Source organism: Carcharhinus amblyrhynchos, chromosome 20 (assembly GCF_965287045.1).
Source record: "Carcharhinus amblyrhynchos chromosome 20, sCarAmb.v2.hapA, whole genome shotgun sequence".
NCBI classification, from domain to species: domain Eukaryota; kingdom Metazoa; phylum Chordata; class Chondrichthyes; order Carcharhiniformes; family Carcharhinidae; genus Carcharhinus; species Carcharhinus amblyrhynchos.
In genome coordinates, this window is record NC_137343.1 from 18,464,250 (window position 1) to 18,489,192 (window position 24,943).

The 24,943-nt window shown below is 43.5% G+C and overlaps 1 protein-coding gene and 1 non-coding gene across 2 annotated transcripts in view; one reads left to right on the top strand and one right to left on the bottom strand.

Moving 5' to 3' along the window:
* The window catches only part of LOC145355801 (uncharacterized), a 233,637-nt gene that overhangs the window by 198,705 nt on the left and 9,989 nt on the right, over positions 1 to 24,943 (top strand). Inside the window, exons 6-11 of the mRNA XM_080208186.1 lie at positions 8,221 to 8,417; positions 12,396 to 12,660; positions 15,926 to 16,097; positions 17,585 to 17,703; positions 21,428 to 21,561; positions 22,089 to 22,164. Of these exons, the coding sequence (XP_080064312.1) occupies positions 8,221 to 8,417; positions 12,396 to 12,660; positions 15,926 to 16,097; positions 17,585 to 17,703; positions 21,428 to 21,561; positions 22,089 to 22,164 (963 nt within the window). The remainder of the gene's footprint in view (positions 1 to 8,220; positions 8,418 to 12,395; positions 12,661 to 15,925; positions 16,098 to 17,584; positions 17,704 to 21,427; positions 21,562 to 22,088; positions 22,165 to 24,943) is intronic.
* Positions 14,634 to 14,716, bottom strand: trnas-uga (transfer RNA serine (anticodon UGA)). The gene has a single exon. It is a non-coding gene; the product is annotated as a tRNA-Ser (tRNA).

A 24,943-nucleotide genomic window follows, 5' to 3' on the forward strand; every position in this document is an offset into this window, starting at 1 on the left:
TGGTTTGAGTTATAAGGAGAGGTTGGATAGACTGGGACGTTTTTCTCTGGAGCGTAGGAGGCGATCTAATAGAGGTCTATAAAATAATGAGGGGCACAGATGAGCTAGATAGTCAATATCTTTTCCCAAAGGTAGGGGAATCTAAAACTAGAGGGCATAGGTTTAAGGTGAGAGAGGAGAGATACAAAAGGGACCAGAGAGGCAATTTTTTCACAGAGGGTGGTGAGTGTCTGGAACAAGCTGTCAGAGGTAGTAGTAGAGGAAAGTACAATTTTGTCTTTTAAAAAGCATTTAGACAGTTACATGGGTGAGATTGGAATAGAGGGATATGGGCCAAATGTGGGCAATTGGGACTACATTAAAAACAAAGGGGCAACATAGACAAGTTGGGCTGAAGGCCCTGTTTCCGTGCTGTAAACCTCTATGACTCTATGTGAATAAGAACTTCCCACCTGACATGACATTGATCTCCTTCATTATAATTAGAAGTTATGTATGTAAAGAGCAATCATCAGTCTGGAGTTTCACAACAGGTTATTGGTTGTGGACTATGTGCCTGATCGTACAATTGGTATTTAAGCTTGTCCAGTTGTCAGCCTGTATGGGTCAGTATGCTAAATATATTTCATTTGAAACCGCCGCAGCTTTGCAGAATATTTAGATTATGGCTAACAGTTGGAGCTCTTGTGTACGTGTGATGATATACATTTATACAGATCCTCATCTGCCATTTATGTTAGAAATATTTACATAGTACGGTCAGCATTAAAGAGTATGAATCCTTTTTACATGCTTTTAGAGGGTGGCGCAGTGGCTATCACCTGACTATCTCACAGTGCCAGAGACTTGGATTTGATTCCTGGCTTGGGTGACTGACTGCGGGATTTGCATGCTTTCTCTGTGTTTGCGTGGGTTTCCTCCTGGTCCTCCAGTTTCCTCCCACAGTCCAAAAGACATGCTGGTTAGGTGCGTTGGGCATGCTAGGGGATTTTCACAGTAACTTCATTGCAGTGTTAATGTAAGCTTACTTGTGACTAATAAATAAACTTAAACTTCAATCCAATCGAACATCATTTTATCCTTTGTATGTTTTTAAAATAGCCTCTCCAAATGTTCCAGAGCTTGGTGGGGCCCTGACCAATTTTCTTGATGTGTGAACCAGAAATGCATCAACAATAACATTAAAACACACCTCCCGTCTCTTTGTAGTACAGTGGGCTTCAATGCATTTTAGTTTATACCAGGAATATTTGAGTCACAAGAAGGAAGAAGCTGTGAATCTTTGCGTAGTATAACTTGTGTTAAAAGCAGAAAAGGTTTACCTTTTCCCTACTCTGCTTATTGATTTTGAGTTCTGACGAAGGGTCATCCAGACTCGAAACGTTGGCTCTATTCTCTGCACAGATGCTGTCAGGCCTGCTGAGGTTTTCCAGCATTTTCTGTTTTTTGTTATTGATTTTTAATTCAATTTGTTAAAGGCCCCCAAGCTTGCTGTACGTGGTGATTTGTGCCTTTTGAGCTATTTTTTGATGGCTATTTGGTGTTCTTTTGTTCTGACGTCCTCCTCTCTTGAGGAGAGTTGAGTTACAAATGATTGCAAGTAAATTGGCCTGTGTTTCCATGTGAACTTTACTGAGATGATACTGCTGTTCACAAATGCTCAAGTTAAAGATCACTGGGAGTGCAAACTTTTCCCCAACAGTATTTACATTTAGCTTCAATCTTCCTGCTCAATTAGCTTTTATTTGATGTTTTGGTTTCAGCAACAATCTGAATTATATAGCATCATTAACACTGTGAAACATTCCAATGCAATTAGAAACTTGCTGCATGTAACACATTGGGCATCTTGGTTATACAGCCTCAGGAATATTCTTGTATTCCTAGGAAACATATTTTTTCAATTTTCCCCTTCCTCATTTGTTGATGAGTCCAGGAACTTTGTCCTCCAATACTTGCAACCAAGTTAACATTTTGTGAAATCATACATAGGAGATAGTCATTGACTTCAAGAAGCGGACTGGAGGAGATGCCCCTGTCTAAGTCAATGGGGACAATGTAGAAATGGTCAAGAGCTGCAGGTTTTTAGGTATCCAAATCACCAACAACCTAAGGGCAGCACGGTAGCACAGTGGTCAGCACTGCTGCTTCACAGCTCCAGGGACCTGGGTTTGATTCCCTGCTTGGGTCACTGTCTATGTGGAGTTTGCACATTCTCCTCGTGTCTGCATGGGTTTCCTCTGGATGTTCTGGTTTCCTCCCAAGATGTGTGGGTTAGGTTGATTGGCCATGCTAAAAATTGTCTTGTGTCCTGAGATGCGTAGGTTAGCGGGATTAATGGGTAAATATGTAGGGATATGGGGGTAGGGCCTGGGTGGGATTGTGGTTGGTGCAGACTCGATGGGCCGAATGGCCTCTTTCTGTACTGTAGGGATTCTATCCTGGTCCCCCCATGCTGACGCTATAGTGAAGAAAGCCCATCAATGGCTCCACTTTCTCAGAAGACTAAGGAAATTTGGCATGTCAGCTACAGCTGTCAACAACCTTTACAAATGTACCATAGAAAATGTTCTTTCCTGCTGTATTACAGCCTGGTATGGTTCCTGCGCTGCCCAAGACCACAAAGGGTTGTGAACGAAGCCCAGTCCATCATTCAAACCAGCCGTCCACCCATCATTGACTCCATCTATACTTCCATTAGACTTTTGAATGGACCTACCTCGCATTAAGTTGATCTTGACTGAAACACTATATACTGCACTCTCTCCTTCTCTATGTTCAGTATGCTCTGTTTGTATAGTGCGAAGGAAACAATATTTTTCACTCTATACTGATATAAGTGACAATACTAAATCAAATCAGATACAGTGAACACTGGCAGTTATGTGCTCATTGTAGGGGGCACAGCGAAGGCATCATAGCAAAGCTCAATCCAGTTCTGCTCTTATGCAGCACCAACATTTGATGCATTTTCTAGCAGGAATCCCTGAATCGGTGTTGGCAACAAGAATCCAAGCTGCCCCCTCCCCAGCTGAGGACTACCTAAAAGCCAGTTGTAGGGATCCAAATGTTGCCCTGATAGAGATTAGCTAATTTGTGGGGAAATTGTGGCGTAATGATAATATTACTGGGCTAGTAATCCAGAGGCCCAGACTAATGTGTGTTCAAATCCCACCAAGGCAGCTAATAAAATTTTAATTTAAAAAAAATCTAGCCTCAGTAACAGTGACCATAAAACTCTTGCAATTGAAAATCCATCTGGTTCACTGATGTCCTTTTTCGGAATGAAATCTGCTGTCCTTATCTAAGCTGGCCTATATGTGACTCCAGTCCACAGCAGTGTGGCCAACTGTTAGCTGCCCTTGAAATTGGCCAGCAAGTCGTTCAGTTCCAAGGAAATTACAGATGGGCTTTTCAAGTGACACCCACATCCCATAAAAGAATAAAATATCACCCCAGGCCAGATCATTTAATACAGGCAGGAGTCTTGATGGATGTCAAATATCTATAACCATGCAGTCGACCAACACAGAATTTTGGTTCTTGTGCCTTTCCCAGCTTGGATCACCTGAAGTTTTTGGGATACAAACTTGCGAAGCTATCTAGAAATAAGCTCAGAATGATAAGTTGGCTCTGCCATATGTCATTAATGAGTTAAATTTGCTACTCAGTTATCAACATTGCCTCGGAGTGCTCATATTGGAAATGCATTAAGAAGTGCACCACAAATAGTTATTTTCTGGTTCCAGTCTTCAGTTGTGATATCATTGTCAAATGATCTTGGGCATCCTCATGCCACGCTCCTGCCGAAGCAAAGACAGAGATTTTGGCAATAAGCCAAATCTCCGTTCACTGCAGCGGGATGGGAAAATCTCGCTGGCATGAACAGTCAGAAAATTTCAGCCCGTGACTCAGAAGAGCTTCCACTTACCCCTCTTGCCATCGCAATATTCATTGATTGGTCAGTAACTAGTTGATCGGTACAGATTGAAGCCCTTGCTATGCAAACAGCAAGTACAGGGAGCACGTGGGTGGCATAATCATAGAATCCCGACTGTGCAGAAAGAGGCCATTCAGCCCGCACTGACAACAATCCCACCCAGCCCCCTATCCCGTAACACCACATATTTACCCTGTTAATCTCCGTGATTCTAAGGGTCAATTTAGCACGGTCAATCAACCTAAGCCACATTTTTGGATTGTGGGAGGAAACCGGAGCACCCGGAGGACACCCCTGCAGACACAGGGAGAGAATGTGCAAGTTTCACACAGACAGTGACCTAAGGTCGGAATTGAACCCAAGTCCCTGGATCTGTGAGGCAGCAGTGCTAACCACTGTGCCAGCTCGTCTACCTTGTAAAATATGTGAGTGCATTGCCACCATATGCCAATATGGTGGCTCCACCCCTTAGCTGTATGGAACTTCATCTGTACAGTTCTCACCTATCTGAAATGCAGTCATTTCACATGGTGAATTCTTCACTGTCACTTTGCTCAACTCGTACAGCAGGAAGTTGATCACAATTTATCGGCTGCACCCTTTAAACCACACACGATTGTACTTTGAATTTACATGGCGTAGGATCCAGAAAGTCGACCCGATCCCATCAGATACCCATTGCAAGGGTGAAGTTAAAATTATCCTGCCACATTTTGGAACATACTAGGGCTCCAGGTGAAAGTTTACAGCAGCTATTGTCTCCCCCCTCCCGCCCCCCAGTTTTCCCACTGGCTATAAAGCGGATATTAATGTTATCGTGGTAGGTTCCTTGCTGCTTGGTTATGTCTAAGCTGTAGATGAAGAACCTACCTTACAAAATAAAACAATGTGGATACTGCAATTTGAAATAAGAACCGTAGTTGCCGGAAATACCCAGCAGGTCAGACAGTATCTCCACAGGGGAAAAAACAAGAGAGACCTGATGAAAGGTCCTATAACTTTAACTCTTTCTCCACAGTTGCTGCCTGCCCTGCTGAGTATTTCCCACATTTTCTGTTTCTGTGCAGTTCTCCTCATATCCAGGATGTTGAAATCCAGTGCAACAAACCTGGCCAATTCATCAGCAACCACACACTCCAGATCCACACTTGATGAATTGAGCTCACCTGATGAAGGAGCAGTGCTCTGAAAGTTCGTGATACCAAATAAACCTGTTGGACTTTAACCTGGTGTTGTGAAACTTCTTACTCAGCCCAAAATCATTTATTTCATGGGGCTTTTGAGTTTAATTTGCTCCTTGGTCCCTGAGATGGCAGAACTTTGAGCGACGCTACTGTATCATTCAGGCCCCAAGGATCTTTTTGCTGTTTAGTGACTCCAATGTACAGTACTAGTCTAAAATATACACTTCTTACTGAAATACTGGATGCAAAACCAGGGAGCAGCTTCTACCCAGCACAATCTGTGTGTTTGTGCAAAAGGTACCGGAGGCGTGATTTCAATGGATTCTTGCAATGTCAGGAGTCCTTTTAAATTCTGACTTCCGTTGATCTAGTTTAAATTCTGAGGGGAAATCAAAATGGTCTCATGGGCATGGGGTACAGATCACTAAGGGAAACCAAGGAGTCTGTTGTGGAGAGTCCAATTCAGTTCTGCAAGATCCAAGGCAAAGGATATAACAGAAAGTCAATGTGAATTTGTTCAGAGTCTGGTTACTGTTGTGTGTGCCTGTTTGTGAGTGGGTGTGGATTCGGCTGCTGGAAGGTGAAGGGAGAGAGAAGAATGTAGGGCACGCACAGCAGAGAAACATACCAAGCAGAACAGGAATACGTGTACCAAATCAACATTTTGCAGATTGTAAGCACTGTGTATGCTGCCATATATATAATACATAGACAGCTTTATAATGAATGGTGTATTCTTCAGTGTTAGGCTGCACTCAATGCTATTGGGTTTTTGCAAAATGAACCCGAGCTTGGGGACAATACAGCTACTGTTTTCATTTTTATGAATTCAGGTCATATGTCTGCTCTATTAAGCCATCCTCCTATTGTAAATAAAAAAAGCTACAGATCCTCTCCGGCCACTTCACTTGTACTTGTGTTGAATATGTATTGAGCATAAGGGTTTCGTAAGCACTTTGTGGAAATTGTGCCACACACTTCATAGGTAAACTCTTCACTCTCTAGTCAATTGGCCTTTACAGCGGTGCCAAGAGAGTGTTCATGAGTTCATGAGTTGCAGTAATGTTCCTGTGCTGCAGTAATGAGGGTATTTGTTCAGTAATGAGGGTTGATGCTCCCCAGTTGCAGTGCTGAAGGATGAGTAGAGATGCTTTCCCTTCATTTTCACCTACATTAATCAAATAATCTGGTTCACGGAGACTGAGCCTGACGCTTTAGGAAAATGGATTGAAGTTGCATCTCTCCGAAAGTATTTCATAGAGGCACTGTAATGCTAGTATGAATATTTGAGAGGTGACCAATAAACATGCTGTTCCAGTACATTACCCATTGTTGGGATGATGGTATCAGCGGTGGTTACTGGTGTGGTGTCATTTGGAGATGCTGGAAGTTCAAATCCAGGTACCTAGAGTATAATAACTGATATCCATAGAATTGGTTGCTGCAGTGTTATACACCCAGAGGGAGTGCAATGTTGTATAAAAATTTATTGATGTAATATCTTGGAGACAAGTAATACGTTGAAGAAAAGGGCTGACTTAAGGGGATGGGTACTGAAATGGCTTACCGAAGAACAAAGAAATTAAAAAAAGTAAAAAACAATTAATAGTACTTTAGTTTTACATTAACTTTGTAGAGAACCTTGATTATACCACATTTGGAGCATTGTGAGAATTCTAGTCTCCACATTATCTAGAAGCACTGGAGACGGTGCATAAAGAATTTCCAAGAATGAATGCAAAATTTGAGAGCCCGTACAATTCAAGAAAAATTTAACAGGCTGGAGCTGGTGGTGGTGTTCCCATCTGTCTGCTGCCCTTATTCTTCGAGGTGGTAGAGATCATGGGTTTGGAAGGTACTGTCAAAAGAGCCGGGGTAAGTTGTTGCAGTGCATCTTGTGGATGGTCAACACTGCTGCCACTGTGCATCAATGGTGGAGGAACTGGATGCTGAAGATGGTGGATTGTATTGAGCTTCTTAAGTGTGGTTGGAGCTGCACTTGTCCAGACAAGTGGAGAGTATTTTATCACATTCTTGACTTGTGCCTTGTAGGTGGTAGATAGGCTTTGGGGACTCAGGACATGAGCTATTCACAGCAGAACTTGTAGCCATAATATTTACATGGCCAGTCCTGTTGAGTTTCTGGGAAATGGTAATCACGACATTGTTGATAGTGGGGATTTCAACAACAGCAATGTTATTGAATGTCATGGGGCGATGATTGAATTCTGTTTTGTCAGAGATAGTCATGGACTGGCACTTGTGTGGTGTGAATGTTGCTTCCTACTTAGCAGCCCAAGCTTGAATATTGTCCAAATCTTTCATGTGGACATGAACTGCTTCAGTATCTGAGGAGTCGTGAATGGTGCTGAACATTGTGCCATCAGCAGCACAATGTTCCCACTTCTGACCTTATGACCTTATGCTCCTTATGATGGTCATTGAAGGCTGGGTCTAGAAGCAAAGATGTGCAGGTTAGGTTGATTGGTCATGTTAAAATTGCCCCTTAGTGTACTAGGATGCTTAGGTTAGAGGGATTAGTGGGTAAAATATGTAGGGATATGGGGGGTAGGGTCTGGGTAGGATTGTGGTCGGTGCAGACTTGATGGCCGAAGGGCCTCTTTCTGCATTCTATGATACTCTATGAACAGTACCCTGAGGAACTCCTGCCCTGGGACTGAGATGATTGAACTTCAACAACCAAAACCATCTTCCTTTGCTCTAGATATAATTCCAAGTGCTGGAGAGTTTTCTCCTGGATTTCCATGCTGCACAGTCAAATACTGCCTTGATTCAAGGGCAGTCTCTCTCACCTCGACTTTATCCATGTTTGGACTAAGGTTACAATGAGGTCAGGGGCTGAGAGGCACTGGTGAAATATAGAATTTGTTACAACATGAAAGGTTGAGATGAAGAACTTAAGATTAAATAAATATATGAGAGTGATAAAAACAGTGGATAGGGTTGAATGAAGGAAGGGGGGAGCATAAACATTGGTGAGAATCTGTTAAGCTGAATGCTCTGTTTTCTGATCTTATTTTATGTAAAGCAATGATTTTAGTTCTTCCTCCTCTAATACTCTCCTCTTTATTTCAGGACAGGGTGAAGCAGTGCTGCATAGGCCCTACCACAAAGGCTAAGGACACCGATGCCCTAGTGCAAGACAGAGGCCAGTTTTGCAACTGCGAGGAGAGAGATAAGTATGGCACATACGAGGAGAGAAGCTCCAGCACAAATGGAGAGGGTGACGCATGCCACATTCACCATGAGCATAAATACAGCAAGCATGAAAAGTAAGAGCTGTTGCCAAGTACCAGAGTACTTTGAATATTGAGACATCAGCTGCAATTGAAGCTGTGTAGTCATGTGGAACAATGATTGTCTGACTCTAAACTACCCCTTGGTGCACTCAAGTGTGCTTACTGTACTAGTCAAGCTGCTGGGTAGGATTTGCTCTGTTACCATTCCCTACTAATGGGCAGCATTGCTTCGTATGAATGAATGAATCTCTCTGCCAACAAGGGATGTATCCACCCAACAGCAAACAATTATCGGGGCACCCAATTCAAACTGAATCTTCTTGGTGATGAATTTTATTTAACTAGGATGAGGAGAGAATGGTGTTGTTTCCTCCTTAAAATGTTTGGGTGGGATCCCTAATGATTTTAATCATCAAGAACCCTAAGGAATTGACCTAAAAAGACCATAATGTTATTGATTTGATCTTGGTGTGTGTTAACACTTGGGCTGTTACAGCCCAAGCTCCCAGCTTCTGGTTGTAATGTTTTCCCCCGATCAATAAAGTGTCTTTGGACATTGGGTGATCAGGCTTGGCTCAAATTGTCCTCAGTATCTCAGTGTTCTGCTGCCACTCCAGGCTTATCTATGAAGAATGGTCATCTGAGAGAGGCAATGGCTGTCTGTTGGCTCCAATGGCACCATCCAGGAAAGCAGGGTTAAAAGTAGAGGAATGGAGAAAAATAGTTGTGTCTAAAAGCCATTTTATTCTTTGTGAAATAATTCTCCTCAAAAGGATTGCAGTAATAAACTCCATTTGCTGTATCTTGAAGTTCAACTACCACCAAGTAAGACATAGGAGCAGAATTAGGCTACTCAGCCCATCGAGTCTGCTCCGCCATTCAATCATGGCTGATACTTTTCTCATCCCCGTTCTCTTTCTGCCTTTTCTCCATAACCCATGATTACCTTATTAATCAAGAACCTATCTATCTCTGCCTTAAAGACACTCAATGACCTGGCCTCCACAGCCTTCTGGGGCAAAGAGTTCCACAGGTTCACTACTTTCTGGCTGAAGAAATTCCTCCTCATCTCTGTTTTAAAGGATCCTCCCTTTAGCTTGAGATTGTGCCCTCTGGTTCTAGTTTTTCTTACTAGTGGAAACATCCTTTGCACGTCCACGCTATCCAGGCTTCGCAATTTCCTGTAAGTTTCAATAAGTTCCCCCCTTCATCCTTCTAAACTCCAACGAGTCCTCAACTGTTCCTCCTACAACAAGTTCTTTATTCCAGGGATCATTCTTGTATGCCTCCTCTGGACCCTTTCCAAGGTCAGCACATCTTTCCTTAGATATGGGGCCCAAAACTGCTCAAAATAGGATCTGACCCGAGCCTTATACAGTCTCAGAAGTTCATCCCTGCTCTTGTATTCTAGCCCTCTTGACATGAATGCTAACATTGCATTTGCTTTCCTAACTGCTGACTGAACCTGCACATTAACTTGAAGAGAATCTTGAACAAGGACTTCCAAGTCCCTTTGTGCTTTTGATTTCCTAAGCATTTCCCCATTTGGAAAATAGTCGGTGCCTCCATTGCTCCTTCCAAAGTACATAACCTCACACTTTTCAACATTGTATTCCATTTGCCACTTCTTTGCCCACTCTCCTAACCTATCCAAGTCCTTCTGCAACCCCCCTGCTTCCTCAATATTACCTGTCCCTCTACAAATCCCTCTACAAAAAGTTGTGGTCCCAGCACCGACCCTGAGGCACACCACTAGTCACCAGCTACCATCTTGAGAAAGATCCCTTTATCCCTACTCTCTGCCTTCTGCCAGTCAGCCAATCCTCTATCCATTGCCAGGATCTTACCTTTAACATCATGGGATCTGGCCTTCTAGAAATCTAAATAAGCCATATCCACTGGTTCTCCTTTATCTACCTCCTCAAAGAACTCTAACAGATTTGTCAGACATAACCTCCCCTTGACAAAGCCATGCTGACTCATTCCTATTTTATCATGCACTTCCAAGCACTCCGCAATCTCATCTTTAATAATGGACTCTAAAATCTTGCCAATGACCAAAGTCAAGCTAACCGGCCTATAATTTCGCATCTGCTGCCTCCCTCCCTTCATAAACAGTGGTGTTACATTAGCTACTTTCCAATATTCTGGGACCCTGTCTGCCTGTAGTGATTTCTGAAAGATCACCACCAATACCTCCACAATTTCCTCAACTGTCTCTTTTAGTGTAGTCCATCCGGTCTGGGTGATTTATCTGCCTTCAGACCTTTCAGTTTCCCCAGAAACTTCTCCTTAGCGTTGGCCACAATTCACCTGTGCCCCCTGACTCTCCTGGAGCTCTGGCATCCCACTGGTGTCTGCCACCATGAAAACTGATGCAAAGTAACTATTCAGTTCCTCTGCCATTGCTTTGTTTCCTATTATTACTTCTCCAACCTCATTTTCCAGTGGTCCAATGGCTGTTTTTGCCTCTCTCTTTCCTTTTATATATTGAAAAAAAACTTGCTATCTTCTATATTACGTGCTAGCTTACACTCATATTTCATCTTCTCCCTCATTATTGCTTTTTCAGTTGTCCTCTACTTGCTTTTAAAGGCTTCCCAATCCTATGGGTTCCCACTAATCCTTGCCACTCTATACGTTTTTTCTTTTGCTTTTATGCTGTCCTTCACTTCCCTCGTCAGCCATGGATGCCTCGTCCTCCCAAAGCATGTTTCCTCCTCCTAGGGATGAATTTCTATTGCGCCTCCTGAATAACTCTCAAAAACCCCTGCCATTGCCGTTCCACCGTCTTCCCTGCCAGGTCCCCTTTCCAATCAACTCTGGCCAGCTCCTCCCTCATGTCTTTAATTATAATACCGTTACATTTGACTCCAGCTTCTCCCTCTCAAATTGTCATATTCTGGTCACTGCTCCCTAAGGATTCCTTCACCTTGAATTCCATAATCAAGCCTGCCTCATTACACATCAGCAAATCCAGTATCACCTGTTCCCTAGTAGGCTGTCACAAGCTGCTCCAAAAACCCATCTCTTAGACATTCCACAAAATTACTTTTCTTGGGATCCAGTACCTGCCTGATTTTCCCAGTGCATATTGAGGTCCCCATGATTATTGTAATATTTTTTAAAAGCTTTTTCTATCTCCTGATTTATTTTCTGCCCCTCATCCTGACTACTTCTGCGGGGGCCTGTACATAAAGGGTCTTTTTATCTTTGTGATTCCTCAACTCTACCCATGGAGATTCTATGCCTTCTGATCCTATATCACTTCTTGCTTTTGATTTAACTTCATTCTTTACTAACAATTCAACCCCACCCCCTTTGCCCATCTGCCAATCCTTCTGATAGGACACATATTCTTGGATATTTAGATCCCAGCCCTGATCCAATTGCAACCACATCTCTGTGATGCCCACAACATTGTACCGGCCAATTTCAATATGAGCAACAGGTTCATTTACCATGTTCTGTATACTGCACACATTTAGGTACAATACTCTCAGTCCTGCATTGACCACCTCCTTCTCATACTTGTCACCTTTTTCGCTCTGCCTGAGGTTAGATAAAAGCAAATTACTGTGGATGCTGGAATCTGAAACACAGAGAAAATGTTGGAAAATCTCAGCAGGTCTGGCAGCATCTGTTAGGAGAGAAAAGAGCTGACATTTTGAGTACAGATGACTCTTTGTCAAAGCTTTGGTTCAGCTGGACTTGAAACATCAGCTCTTTTCCCTCCTTACAGATGCTGCCAGACCTGCTGAGGTTTTCCAGCATTTTCCTTTTTTTGGTTTTGGCTACAAACAGATGTGTTACAGATGCAAAATGAGTTCTATAGACTATTTGAAACTTTCATTGCCTTCCAAGATATGTTATTCTTTGGAAGGGCAGGAATGGGCTTGAATTGCAAAGTGCAGGGCACAGAAACAGGTAAAAGCTTCCCTGCAGCTCAGGTCTGTAAAAAGAAGCTCATTAAATCTCTTCCTGACCAATTGTTCTTTTATTCAATTGCAGCTATAGGCCGGTGTCACCCTACCATGAACCCAGCTCCATTCTGGCTACCTCCCCCAGAAAGGACCACGTAGAAAGCCGAGTATCAGTATCCTCCCGGTCAGAGACAACGCCCCGCAGTGAGCACCTGAGCTTCCTCCAGGATCCAAGTATCAGTTATGGCCTTTCAAGTTGTGAAATAGAATCGCCAGATGATACGGACAGTTCGCAATCCACCAACCCACCTACGCAAGTTGGTTCGACTCCCCATGGATTCACATTTTTGGAGGTAAGCAAAGGTGTCTGCACCTATCAGAATCAGCACAAGCTTGAAAACATTTCTTTGTATATTCTTCGCAAGCACTAGACAACCCCCCCCCGCCTCCCTGGGAAAACCCAGAGCGGCAATAAAATCCTGGTTCTGTGTTGCCTGCAGACTATGGCTGACAGCACTGAAGCACTTGACAACAGCTAAGAATGACACCTCTTCAGTACTTTTTTTCTTTGGGAAGCAACTAGTGTGAGACATGAGACTAATTGGCATGTGGGCTTTCCTCACATATACACAGCTAATTAGACCCTGGTGTGTAACAGCACAGAAAAACAAGATTGGGATATACTGGAAGGAACTGGGCTTTTATTTGTTCAATTATTTTTTTCTCCCTCTCTATCCTCATGACATTTAGTTCTGTTGGACAGCTGTAACCACACCAGTGGGTTTCCAGTACCTTGCCCAACTGCGCATTCTTTGTATATGTTGGCAGGCCAGACGGACATCATAGCTGTTTTCAGTCTGATGGGCAGAAGTACAGAAAGTGCTTACAGCAAGCACTTCCCAGTGCTGGTCACTGGGTAGCAGTCAGGAACAGGAATCCTGGCTGATTCCTCCCTTTTTCTCCAACTATGGTGCCCAAGCTGATGAGGAAGTGAGGTCAGTTAACCAAACGCAAACTCTGGTTGAACATATTTCTGGATGGATCACTGCATGACACCCTGCCTCCAACGTAGCCTTTTCCTGTCTCTGACATTTTGAAAATGAGTTAACAGAAGTGAAGAAAGCAAATGAAAAAAGGTACACTTCTTTTTCCCCTTAATGTCCCCATGATTTTTCTCCAAGATTGCTTGTCACAATGTCCTGGAGATTTAATTCTTGGTTATTCCAGATGGCACCGTGGCACAGTGGTTAACACTGCTGACTCATGGGACGTGGGTTCAAATTCCTGGCTTGGGTCACTGCCTGTGCAGAGTCTGCACGTTCTCCCCATGTCTATGTGGTTTTTTTCTGGTTTCCTCCAACAGTCTGAAAGACGTGCTGGTTAGGTGCATTGGCCATGCTAAATTCTTCCTCAATTTACCTGAACAGTTGCCAGAATGTGGTAACTAGGGGACTTTCACAGTAACTTCATTGCAATGTTAATGTAAGTCTACTTGTGACTAATAAATGAACTTTAAAACCTTTTCTGGGATAATCAAGGTTAGCAGCCCATCTTCTGGTTTGTTTACTAAATCTGATGTAATCCACAGACAGAGTAAGTTGTAGAAGTGGTGATTTAGGCCTTACAATAAATCACTCGAAACCGGCCTGACAGGGGAAGACGGACAGACTCATAAACGGTAGTGGAAGGCAGCAGAAAACTGAATTTCAAGGAGGAGATAAGACTTTCCTCAGGAAATTATTTTTATTTATTAAATTGGAGACTGGGTGATACCTTTAGCCTCTGCAGACTAATGGGACGCAATTGCCTAAGATGAAAACAAATATTTTCCAGTATCCAGTCAAGAATTGTGAGCATTGTGAGTGGAACCTTCCCAGCATCACTCGGTTCCAGGTTCAAGTCCCACTCCAGGCCTTCAACACAAAAATCAAGGATGACACTTGAGTGTGGCACTGAGGGAGCGCTGCATTGTCAGAAGTGTTGTCTTTAGGATGAGATTTCACATTGAAGCTCCATCTGCCTGTTTGGTTGGATGTTAAAAAATCTCCATCGTGTGAAGTTACTGTGAAAATCCCCTGATCACTTCACTCCAGTGCCTGTTTGGGTACACTGAGGAAGAACTTAGCATGGCCAATGCACCTAACCAGCAATCTTTCAAACTGTGGGAGGAAACCAGATCACCCGGAGGAAACCCACGCAAACACAGGGAGAATGTGCAGACTCCACACAGACAGTGATCCACACCAGGAATCGAACCTGGGTTCTTGGCACTATGAGGCAGCAGTGCTAACCATTGTGCCACTCTAACATTTTTTTGAATGACATTCGCTGCGAGCAGGGTTCAAAGCTGCGTGTGGAAACCGCATTGGAAATTCAAGTCCAAAGCCTTAACCACTCGGACATCGCAGCTACTCAGCAGAGCAAGGGAGTTGTCTCCGTTCCCCTGGTCAATATTGATTCCTCAATCAACATCACAAAAACAGATTGTCTGATCATGATCACATTTTTTTCTTTGCGGGGGTTCTCTATACATAACTTTGCAACCACATTTCCTACTGTACAAGAGTCACAATGCTTCGAAAGTACTTAATTGGCTATAAAACACTTTGAGATGGTCTGATGGTCATAAAGCACTACATAAGGGCAAGTTTCTTTTTCAAATACAGAATGAAACAGCACCGAGAGAAACTGTTCACCCCATCACAGAGATGTTGGCCCTTTGAAAGAGCTGTCCAATTAGTCCCAGTCCCAGTCCTGTCCTCACACGCCTGTCAAGCATTCCCTTCAAATAGTGACCCAATTTTCTTTTCAAAATTAACAGCCTTTCAGGAGATGTATTGTGGGTCACAACAGTTCACTGTGTAAAAACCTCCTGTTTTTCTGCCTGTCTCCATAGATCTGTGTCCTCCTCTTATTGACATTACTGCCACTGGAAACAGTTTCTCCACATTTTATCAAAATTCAACACTTGGATCAAATTTCCTGTTAACCGTCCCATGTTCTGTTGAGAATCAGAACAGCTTCTTGGGTCTCTTCATGTAACTGAAGTTCCTCATAGTATCCTATCAATCATTGAGTATGTTTAAAGCAGAGGTTGACAGATATCCAAATCTCAGTGACATGAAGGGACATTGGGGATGGTGTGGGGGAAAAGATATTGATGTGGATTATCAGCCATGATCATATTAAATGGCGGAGTAGGCTCTGTGGGCTGACCAGACTCCTTTTACTCCTTTGTTCCTCAAGTAAAATCAATTAAACCTCTTCTCCAATCTCTCTAAGTTTTAACATTCTTAGTAAGATGTGATGCCTAGGATTGGTCGCAATAGTCCAGCTCAGGGCTAACCAGTGTTTTATGATGGTTTACACTAACTCCCTCACTTTTGTACTTTATGCCTCCATAAATAAAGCCAAAGATCCCAAATGCTTTTTTTAAAATAGTTTTCCTGCTGGGACTATTTGATATTGCCATTTGATGCCAAATTTGGTATTATGTTCCATTCCCCAGCACTAACATCCTTTGTAGTGACGGAGTACAAAATAATTGACTTTGAGGAAAGGTTCTACAGAATTGAACTTGAAATTTGACTGTTTTCTTTCCCAATTTCCCTCCACCAGCCTGTAACCACGTTGGACAGCTGTGCCCAGAAGAGTCGGATACAGCTTGGCAGGAAAACGGTTCGTCGGGCACCAACAAAACGCAAGAAAGCAGGCTCTGGAGATCAGTCAGATAGCATAGACCAGTTCCATCAAATGGGCGAAGACTCCTGGATGTACAAGGATTCCACGGGTAAGTTGGGACTGGACTAGATGAGAGACTGGGTGAGTTTGACCAGCAGTTATGGACTATAAAAAAGACCATGAGGTAGGTCGGTATAATTCAGACGAGGAATGTTTTATTGAATGTGTTGGCAGTGGCACTTTCAGTCCAAAACTGACTCCTCTAAGCTCCATCCTGGGTGGAGCTTGTAGCCTGGGTTATCTGACCTGCTCTCTTAAAGGGGCATGCACCCCACCTACATACATAAGAAGGACAGTAATCATACGAAGTAGACTAGTCGAATTCCTTGTACATAACCAATCGCAAAAATGTGCAGGGACTGGAAATCCAAAAATGCTGAAAATATTCAAAATCAGATGGCATTGATAGAGATAGGAAGAGTTAATATTTCAGATTGATGACATTGTAAGAGAGTTTCTGTCAAAAGGTCCTTGACCTGTGATGTTAGCTGTTTTTCTCTTGCAACCGCCATGCATTTCCAGAATTTTCTACCTGTTACCCAGGAATTGATGAATTCACCCACCTTTGCACATTGCAACCTAAGTTGGAGATATACTTGATGAGAGAAAATTTGCAGCCATAGGCATGATATGTTCAGTAGTTTCCTCTCAATATGATTCTACTTGCTGTATGATCACTGGTCTCTTGTGAACATCCATTAAGGTTGCTGGGGTGGCACTACAGACTGAGCAGCTACTTAAACCATTGAATGGGAAGAGAAAAGGTTCATACCTCATCAATCTCAATGTTACCAACATGGGGAAGGCAGGGTTTATCCTCACAGGAAGGAATAATGGCAACTCCAAGCAGTCAAAGATGTGGGCTGTTGTTTACCCTGTATCTCAGCAAATTTATTCAGTGCGTATCTAAGTAATACGGTAAAGTTTAAAGTTTATACATATGTGTCACAAGTTGGCTTACATTAATACTACAAAGAAGTTACTGTGAAAATCCCCACACTCCGGCGCCTGTTCAGGTACACTGAGAGAGAATTTAGCATTTCCAGTGCACCTAACCAGCACATCTTTCAGACTGTGGAAGTAAACTGGAGCACCCACGCAGACATGGAGAGAACATGCAGATTCTGCACAGTGACCCAAGCTGGGAATTGAACCCAGGTCCCTGGCAACGTGAGGCAGCAATGCTAACCACTGTGCCACCATTTCCCCGTTATGGTCCAAGATTGGTATTAGCTAATGTGAGCCTGGGCACCAATAAAGTGCTGCAAATGGCCTGTGTCTCCAGGTCACAAAGGGAAAAATATTGGCCAGGTTCTTGATTCAAATCTTACTTTAAAGGCTTGTGTGTGAACATTAAATGAGGGCAATATCTGACTCAATTGTAATAGTCCTGTGATTGAATACGTTGCTAATCTATCCGATGTTCAGGCAGAAGTAATGGTCTCTTAAACAAATTGTTGAGGACAAGGAGTCCAGGGAACAAGGGGGTTTCTCACTGCTGTGCTAATTACTCTTCCTCTAAAATTCTCTCATCAGAATCTGTGCCAATTGTACGGGATGAATTGACTGGAGTAATTAATAAAACCCAGAAGCTGCCAATAACACAGTGTTCAAAAGTCGCCATGTTTCCTGGAATGGATCCCTCAGTACTAAAGGTAAGATTCTTTGAAAACACTCGCAGAGTTTCTCTTAACTAGTTTACCATGCTGAAGACAGCACCAGTGTCACTCCTGCAATGTAATTCCTTACTGATTCAACATTCCAGCTTCAAGGCCTTTTCCACTCTGCGACCTGCGTTGATGAGGACTCGGGGAATCCAGTGCTATCAGAGGTTTATTAAGGCAGTCCTGGCCCAGTGCAGAGTAGGGAGGCACCTTGTGGTGAATGAGGGAAATACAGAAACTGTACAAACTCTACAGGATTTTCTAGCCGCGCTCTCCCAAGGCCAAAAAATCCCTCCTAACGTCAACGGACTTTTGCATGGTTCGGGTCCTGCCCTCTGTGATCTCTGTGGTGAGCAGGCCAGGAAAATTCTGCCCACCTGTGACAAAGAGGCCATACAGCCAACCCACTCCTGGGTTTCCGCCAATTAGATAGGGTAGCCTCAGAAAGAATGTGCCCAATGGTGCAGGAATCCAGAACCAGGGGTCATAGTTTAAGGACAAGGGATAAAGCTTTTAAGACTGAGGCGAGGAGAAATTTCTTCACCCAGAGGATGGTGAATGTGTGGAATTCACTACCACAGAATGTAGTTGAGGCCAAAATGTTGTGTGATTTCAGGAAGAAACTAGATATAGCTCTAAGGAAGCAAGAGATATAGGGGGAAGGAGGATCAGGATATTGAATTCAGTGATCAGCCATGATCCAAATGAATGGCGGAGCAGGCTTAAAGGGCCGAATGACCTACTCCTGCTTCTAGTTTCTGTGTTTCTAAAGCCAACTTGTAAGCAGCAGGTCAGGCAGCGTCTGTGCAGAGAAGTAGCAAATCAGTGTTACGGGTTAATGACCTTTCATCAGAACAGCTGATGATAGGTCGCCAGTATGAAATATGAACCTGTCTTTGTTTTTTTAATACATCAATTATGGCAGTTCAGCTCACCATCATCTTCTCAGGGGCAATTAGGGATAGCAATAAATGCTGGCCTAGCCAGCAATGCCCAGATCCCCATGTATGAATAAAAAGAAATGTTTCCAGCAACTTCTGCTTGTATTATCAAATGCAGGGATCCATCTCACATTATTTTGGCTGAGTCACAGCAAAATATTCCAGCCTTGTTTAGATCATTGGCGATGGTGCATTTAACGTAATGTGTGTCATTCTGCACTCTGCACGCTTCAAATGGTCATTCGGCAAGCTGAGGGAACATTGAAGAGGAATTAGCCAAGACTCTGGGTTCTAAGGTGTAGAGACGCCGAGAAGTACATTCATTTTTACTGGGAATTAAATGTTGCGAGGAGAAATGATCCAGTTTTTAAATGTTGGGAATGTTGGATTTGTTAAGGGGAAGTCGTGTTTCACAAATTTATTGGATTTCTATGAGGATGTGACTAGTAGACAGAAGGGAACCGGTGGATGTGTTTTTAGATTTCCAAAAGGCGTTTGATAAGGTACCTCTCAAAAGGGTACTGCAAAAGGTTAGGGTGCACAGAGTTGGGGGTAAGGTGTTAGCATGGATTGAGGATTGGTTGACTAATAGGAAGCAGAGAGTTGGAATCAACGGGTGCTGTTCTGGTTGGCAGTCGGTGACTAGTGGAGTGCCGCAGGGATCGGTGCTGGGGCCTCAACTGTTTACCATTTACATAGATGATCTGGAGGAGGGGGCTGAGTGTAGGGTAACAAAATTTGCTGATGACACGAAGATGAGTGGAAAAGCAAATTGCGTGGAGGGTGTGGAAACTCTGCAGAGAGATCTGGATAGGCTGAGCAAGTGGGCGAGGACCTGGCAGATGGAGTATAATGTTAGCAAATGTGAGGTATTCCCTTTGGTAGACATAATAGTAGGAGGGATTATTATTTAAAAGGCGAAAAGCTGCAGGATGCTATGGTGCAGAGGGACCTGGGGGTCCTTGTGCACGAACCTCAAAAACCCAGTCTGCAGGTGCAGCAGGTGATCAAAAAGGCGAATGGGATGCTGGCCTTTATAGCGAGGGGGATAGAATATAAAAGTAGGGAGGTCTTGCTGCAACTGTACAGGGTACTGGTGAGGCCGCAGCTGGAGTACTGTGTGCAGATTTGGTCGCCACACTTGCGGAAGGATATATTGGCCTGGGAGGGAGTGCAGAGAAGGTTTACTAGGCTGATACCAGAGATGAGGGGGTTAGCCTATGAAGAGAGATTGAATAGACTGGGTCTGTACTCGTTGGAGTTTAGAAGGCTGAGGGGGGATCTTATAGAGACATATAAGATAATGAAGGGGATTGAAAGGTAGAGGTAGAGAGATTCTTCCTGCTTAGAAAGGATAACAGAACTAGAGGGCACAGCCTCAAAATACGGGGAGGGGTGCAGTTTAGATTGGAGTTGAGGAGGAACTTCTTCGCTCAAAGGGTGGTGAATCTCTGGAATTCTCTGCCTGTTGAAGTGGTGGAGGCTACCTCGCTGAGTATATTTAAGTCACGGGTAGATAGGTTTTTGATAGACAAGGGAATTAAGGGTTATGGGGAGAAAGCGGGAAAGTGGAACTGATCCACTTCAGATCTGCCGTGATCTTATTGAATGGTGGCGCAGGCTCGAAGGGCTAGATGGCCTATTCCTGCTCCTATTCCTTATGTTCTTATGTTATGTTCTTAAGAATGGATAATTTAGATGCAAGCACATTCGAAAACAAAAGGTGACAAATATTGTAACAGCAAGAAGCCTCATGTAAAAGTGGAGGTTTAAATGATATTTTTCACATACCATGCTAAAGAGAGGACCACTGTCACTCCCACAATGTAATTCCTTACTGATTCGACATTCCAGCTTCAAGGCCCTTTCCACTCTTTGCAACCCGCAAAGATCCCAGATAGAGAAATTAATGGTGCCCATTAACACCTTTAAAAGGAACTGGATGAATATGTAGAAAAGAATAATATTTAAGATCATGAGACAAAGACCTCCAGAGATCATAACAGGTCGAGCTGCTGAGCTGATGGGAATGTCACAGCTGAGAACTGGTCTAGCATGTATGAAATACAATTAGATACTCAGAGAGTTTTGTTTGGTTTGTTTTTCTAGGGCGAGGTGAATGTTTGTGAAATCATTCCTCAGGAGGCTAAATGAATGACATTGAGTACATGGTGGATCAGCTGATACAAGCTTCTGTCGAGTTGAACAGACTTTCCCTATTTATTCATAGAACCTCTACAGTGTAGAGGAGGCCATTCGTCTCATCGAGTCTGCACTAACTCTCCAAAAAAGTATCCTACCCAGGCCCTATCCTTGTCACCCCATGTATTTGCCCAGCTAATCCCCCTAACCCACACATCTTCTGGGACACGAGGTGGCTGTTTAGCCAATGGCCAACAATCTAATCTGCACATCTTTGGAGTGTAGCAGGAAACCGCAGCACCCGGAGGAAACACACGCAGCCAAAGGGGGGAAATGTGTAATCTCCATACAGACGATGACCCAAGCTGGGAATTGAACCCAGGTCCCTGGTGTTGTGAGGTAGAAGTGCTAACCACTGTACCATCCTGTATTGATTTTTCTTTTTATTCACTGTTGAGGGAAAGTGACTATGTGATTCACACGTAACCATCCTTGATGCTGTTTAAGCCTGAATAATGCAGGTCCACACTTTTCAAGAGGTATCTGTTCTCTTCTGGTTTGGATTAATTCCACCCAATGTTATCACAGCTGTGCCCAGTTACTCTGGTTTTATCCCTACCTCCTTTTTCCAGGCCAGTTTACGGAGAAAACGACAAGAGGATGAGGATGAAGATGATTTAAGCTGTGAGCAGCATTGCAGGTCTTGTAGCCCTTCTTCTCAGCAGGGACTCAGAATGCTTCCAACTACACCCAGCAAAGCAGAAGGGTAAGCGAAGATATTTCAGGGTGTTACAGTCCGCTGCAGGCTTTCAGAGTGTTGGAAGCCCTCCTCCCCCCATGCCCTGCTCTCTCACTGGTTTCAATGCCAAGTGGCTGAGATACCTGACAGGAAATTTGCTCCCAACATCTCATAAAGCCATTTTTCAGAAGATGCTTGCCATTATTCCGGGGCTAACTCTTGCCCCTATTCTTCTCTTTACAAATATTTGTCGGAATTTTCCTGTCCTGTGGGAATCGTGGCATGCAAGACCGGACCAGACCATGCAAAGGTCCACTGACCTCGGGCGGGATTTTCTGGTCCTGAGGTGAGTGCGACCGGAAAAGCCCACCCACTATCTCTTGTCATCCAGTAATGAATGTGTCCAGATTATCTGGGTTTGGACAGCTAATGGACAATGATACAAAGCCAAGCATATAAGCAGGTTGCAACTGCCAATTGCACTTCCAGCCATCTTTTGTCCTTTGATATATGTGATTATGATGACATTTCAGCATTTCTATCCCTCCCTTTAGGTTAGAGGAAATGCCTCCTCCATGGTTACAGGAACTAAAATCAAAGAAAAGATTAAGTCAGCATCAACCAGACAGGGTAAGACCTCCTGAACTGCTGTGAACTTGCTGAACTTGTCACTCCAAGCATTTAGCTCTTGTACAGTATTTGATTTGATTTGATTTCATTTGATTTGACTTATTATTGTCACATGTATTAGTATACATGTATTGTTTCTTGCATGCGATACAGACAAAGCATATCATTCATAGAGAAAGAAAGGAGAGAGTGCAGCATGTAGTGTTGCAGTCATAGGGTGTAGAGAAAGATTAACTTAGTGCGAGGTAGGTCCATTCCAAAGTTTGACGGCAGCAAGGAAAAAGCTGCTCTGAGTCAGTTGGTACATGACCTAAGACTTTTGTATCTTTTTCCCAACAGAAGAAGGTGGAAGATAGTATATCCAGGGTGTGTATGGTCCTTAATTATGCTGGCTGTCTTTCCAAGGCATGAGAAATGTAGACAGAGTCAATGGATGGGAGGCTGGTTTGTGTGATGGACTGGGGTTTCATTCACGACCTTTTGTAGTTTCTTGCAGTCTTGGGCAGAGCAGGAGTCATACCAAGCTGTGATACAACCAGAAAGAATCTGTAAAAGTTAATGAGAGTTGTAGCAGGAGTGCCAAATTTCCTTAGTCTTCTGAGAAAGTAAAGGTGTTGGTGGGCTTTCTTAACTATAATGTCGGCCTGGAGGGACCAGGACAGGTTGTTGGTGATAGACACATAAAGACTTGAAGCTTTCGACCATTTCTACTTTGTCCCCATTGATGTAGACAGGGGCATGTTCTCCTCTACGCTTCCTGAAGCCAATGACAATCTCCTTTGTTTTGTTGACATTGAGAGAGAGACTATTGTCATCACACCAGTTCACCAGACTCTCTATCTCATTCCTGTACTCTGTCTCATCATTGTTTGAGATCCAACCCACCAAGATAGTATCATCAGCAGACTTGAAAATCAAGTTGGAGGGGAGTTTGGCCACACAGTCATGGGTGTGTAAGGAGTATAGTAAGTGGGCTGAGAACACAGCCTTGTAGGGCACCGGTGTTGAGGATGATTTATTGGAGGAGTTGTTGCCTATCCTTATTGATTGCAGTCTGTGGGTTAAGAAGTTCAGGATGCAGTCTCAGAGCAGGAGCCTTCTGGCTGAGTATACTTTGAGAATGCTGCAAGGTTTTGGTCTGGGCTCAGAAATCAACTTTGTGCTTTATCATTACATGACACCAAGCAACTTGTGGACAAAATTAGGAAAGAAAGAATAGCAGTCTCATCGTGTGACAGGAGAGGTGGGAGTAACCGTTCCTGTAGCAGGATTTGGGCAGGAGGGCCACAACAACCATTTGGTGACGTTACACTGGCTCAGACCATAAGACAGAAGAATGGCAAGAGCAAAAAGAACCAAATGACATCTGGAAAGGAAAACGTCAGTATTTTGATCATTTGATCAGAACTGAAAAACAACAGGGATCTTTTATAAAGAACATATGGTGGGCAGCAGAAAGGAGGGTCAACCCAGGTATAGTTGGATGATGAACATCATAGAGCGGATTGCAGATCTGGGATACAGTGAGTGTGTGAGGATGAAAGACGGGGGTGTGACAAAGTAGAACAGCGCATCACCTGGTAGCAATGTACAAGTAGGAGAGGATACTGGCTGCTTGCTCTGGTAACTTAGTATTTATCAGGGGCATGTTATTCCCTGATAACATGGAATCACCTGCCATCCCATTTTCACCACGTTTTTCCACGACAAGTCACCAATAGTAATTCTTCTGTGGAGTGACATTGGATTGAGCTGTGGGGGTGGAAGAGATTGTTAATGAAGTGGACTGAGGATTTGAAAAGGAATCACAACCAAGTTAAACACTTACAAGGGAGCAGTCATGACTATCCCTCCTTGTTAATGCTCTCCATGCTGACGTGAGGGTCAGTGACAGCTGGGGGCAACTATTCAACATTCCTGAATTCCTGCACACACTGCTCTTCAATGTTCTACATTAAATCTCAACAGGAGAGTTGCACTCAAAGGAATAATTACTATGGGGAATGAAAATTTCCACATTTGTGGAATACTGGGTACTTTTCTGAAAATGGTTGAAGGGTATTGTTGGGACAGTATAACGGTCTCAAATATGTGTCAAGGCCAAAACTGTTCCAAGGCTGTGCAGCATGAAGGGGACTTGTTCACTTCTTTCTGCCATCAGACCTTGATTTACAGATGGGAATCTTCCATCAACGTGAATTCCTGACATTTCTTGAAAACCTTGTTTGACCGTGTACAAATTTTGCATGTGTGCAAAGAAGGCAGTGCTGTCATCCAAACTGGAACCAGCAAAGCTAATGCCCACAGATGCAGTACCACGCAGTTATGGATGCAGTGAAGAAACATGTGTTGCAATCAGGTTAAAAGATGCCAAAAGAAGCCACATAGTCCCAGCATATGAAGTTGGGATTGATGGAATTGTCTATTGAAATGAAAAGGGTGGCACAGTGGTTAGCACTGCTGCCTCACAGCGCCAGGGACCCGGGTTCAATTCTGGCCTTGGGACACTGTCTGTGTGAAACTTGCACATTCTTTCCATGTCTGCATGGGTTTCTTCTGGATGCTCCATTTTCCTCCCACAGTCCAAAGATGTGTGGTTTTAGGTGGATTGGCCATACTAAATTGTCCATTAGTGTCAGGGGGATTAGCAGGGTAAATATGTGGGGTTACAGGGATATGGTCTGGGTGGGATCATTGTCGGTGCATGATAGATGGGCCAAATGGCCTCCTTTTGCACTGTAAGGATTCTATGATATGCCAACTAAATCAGCACATTATC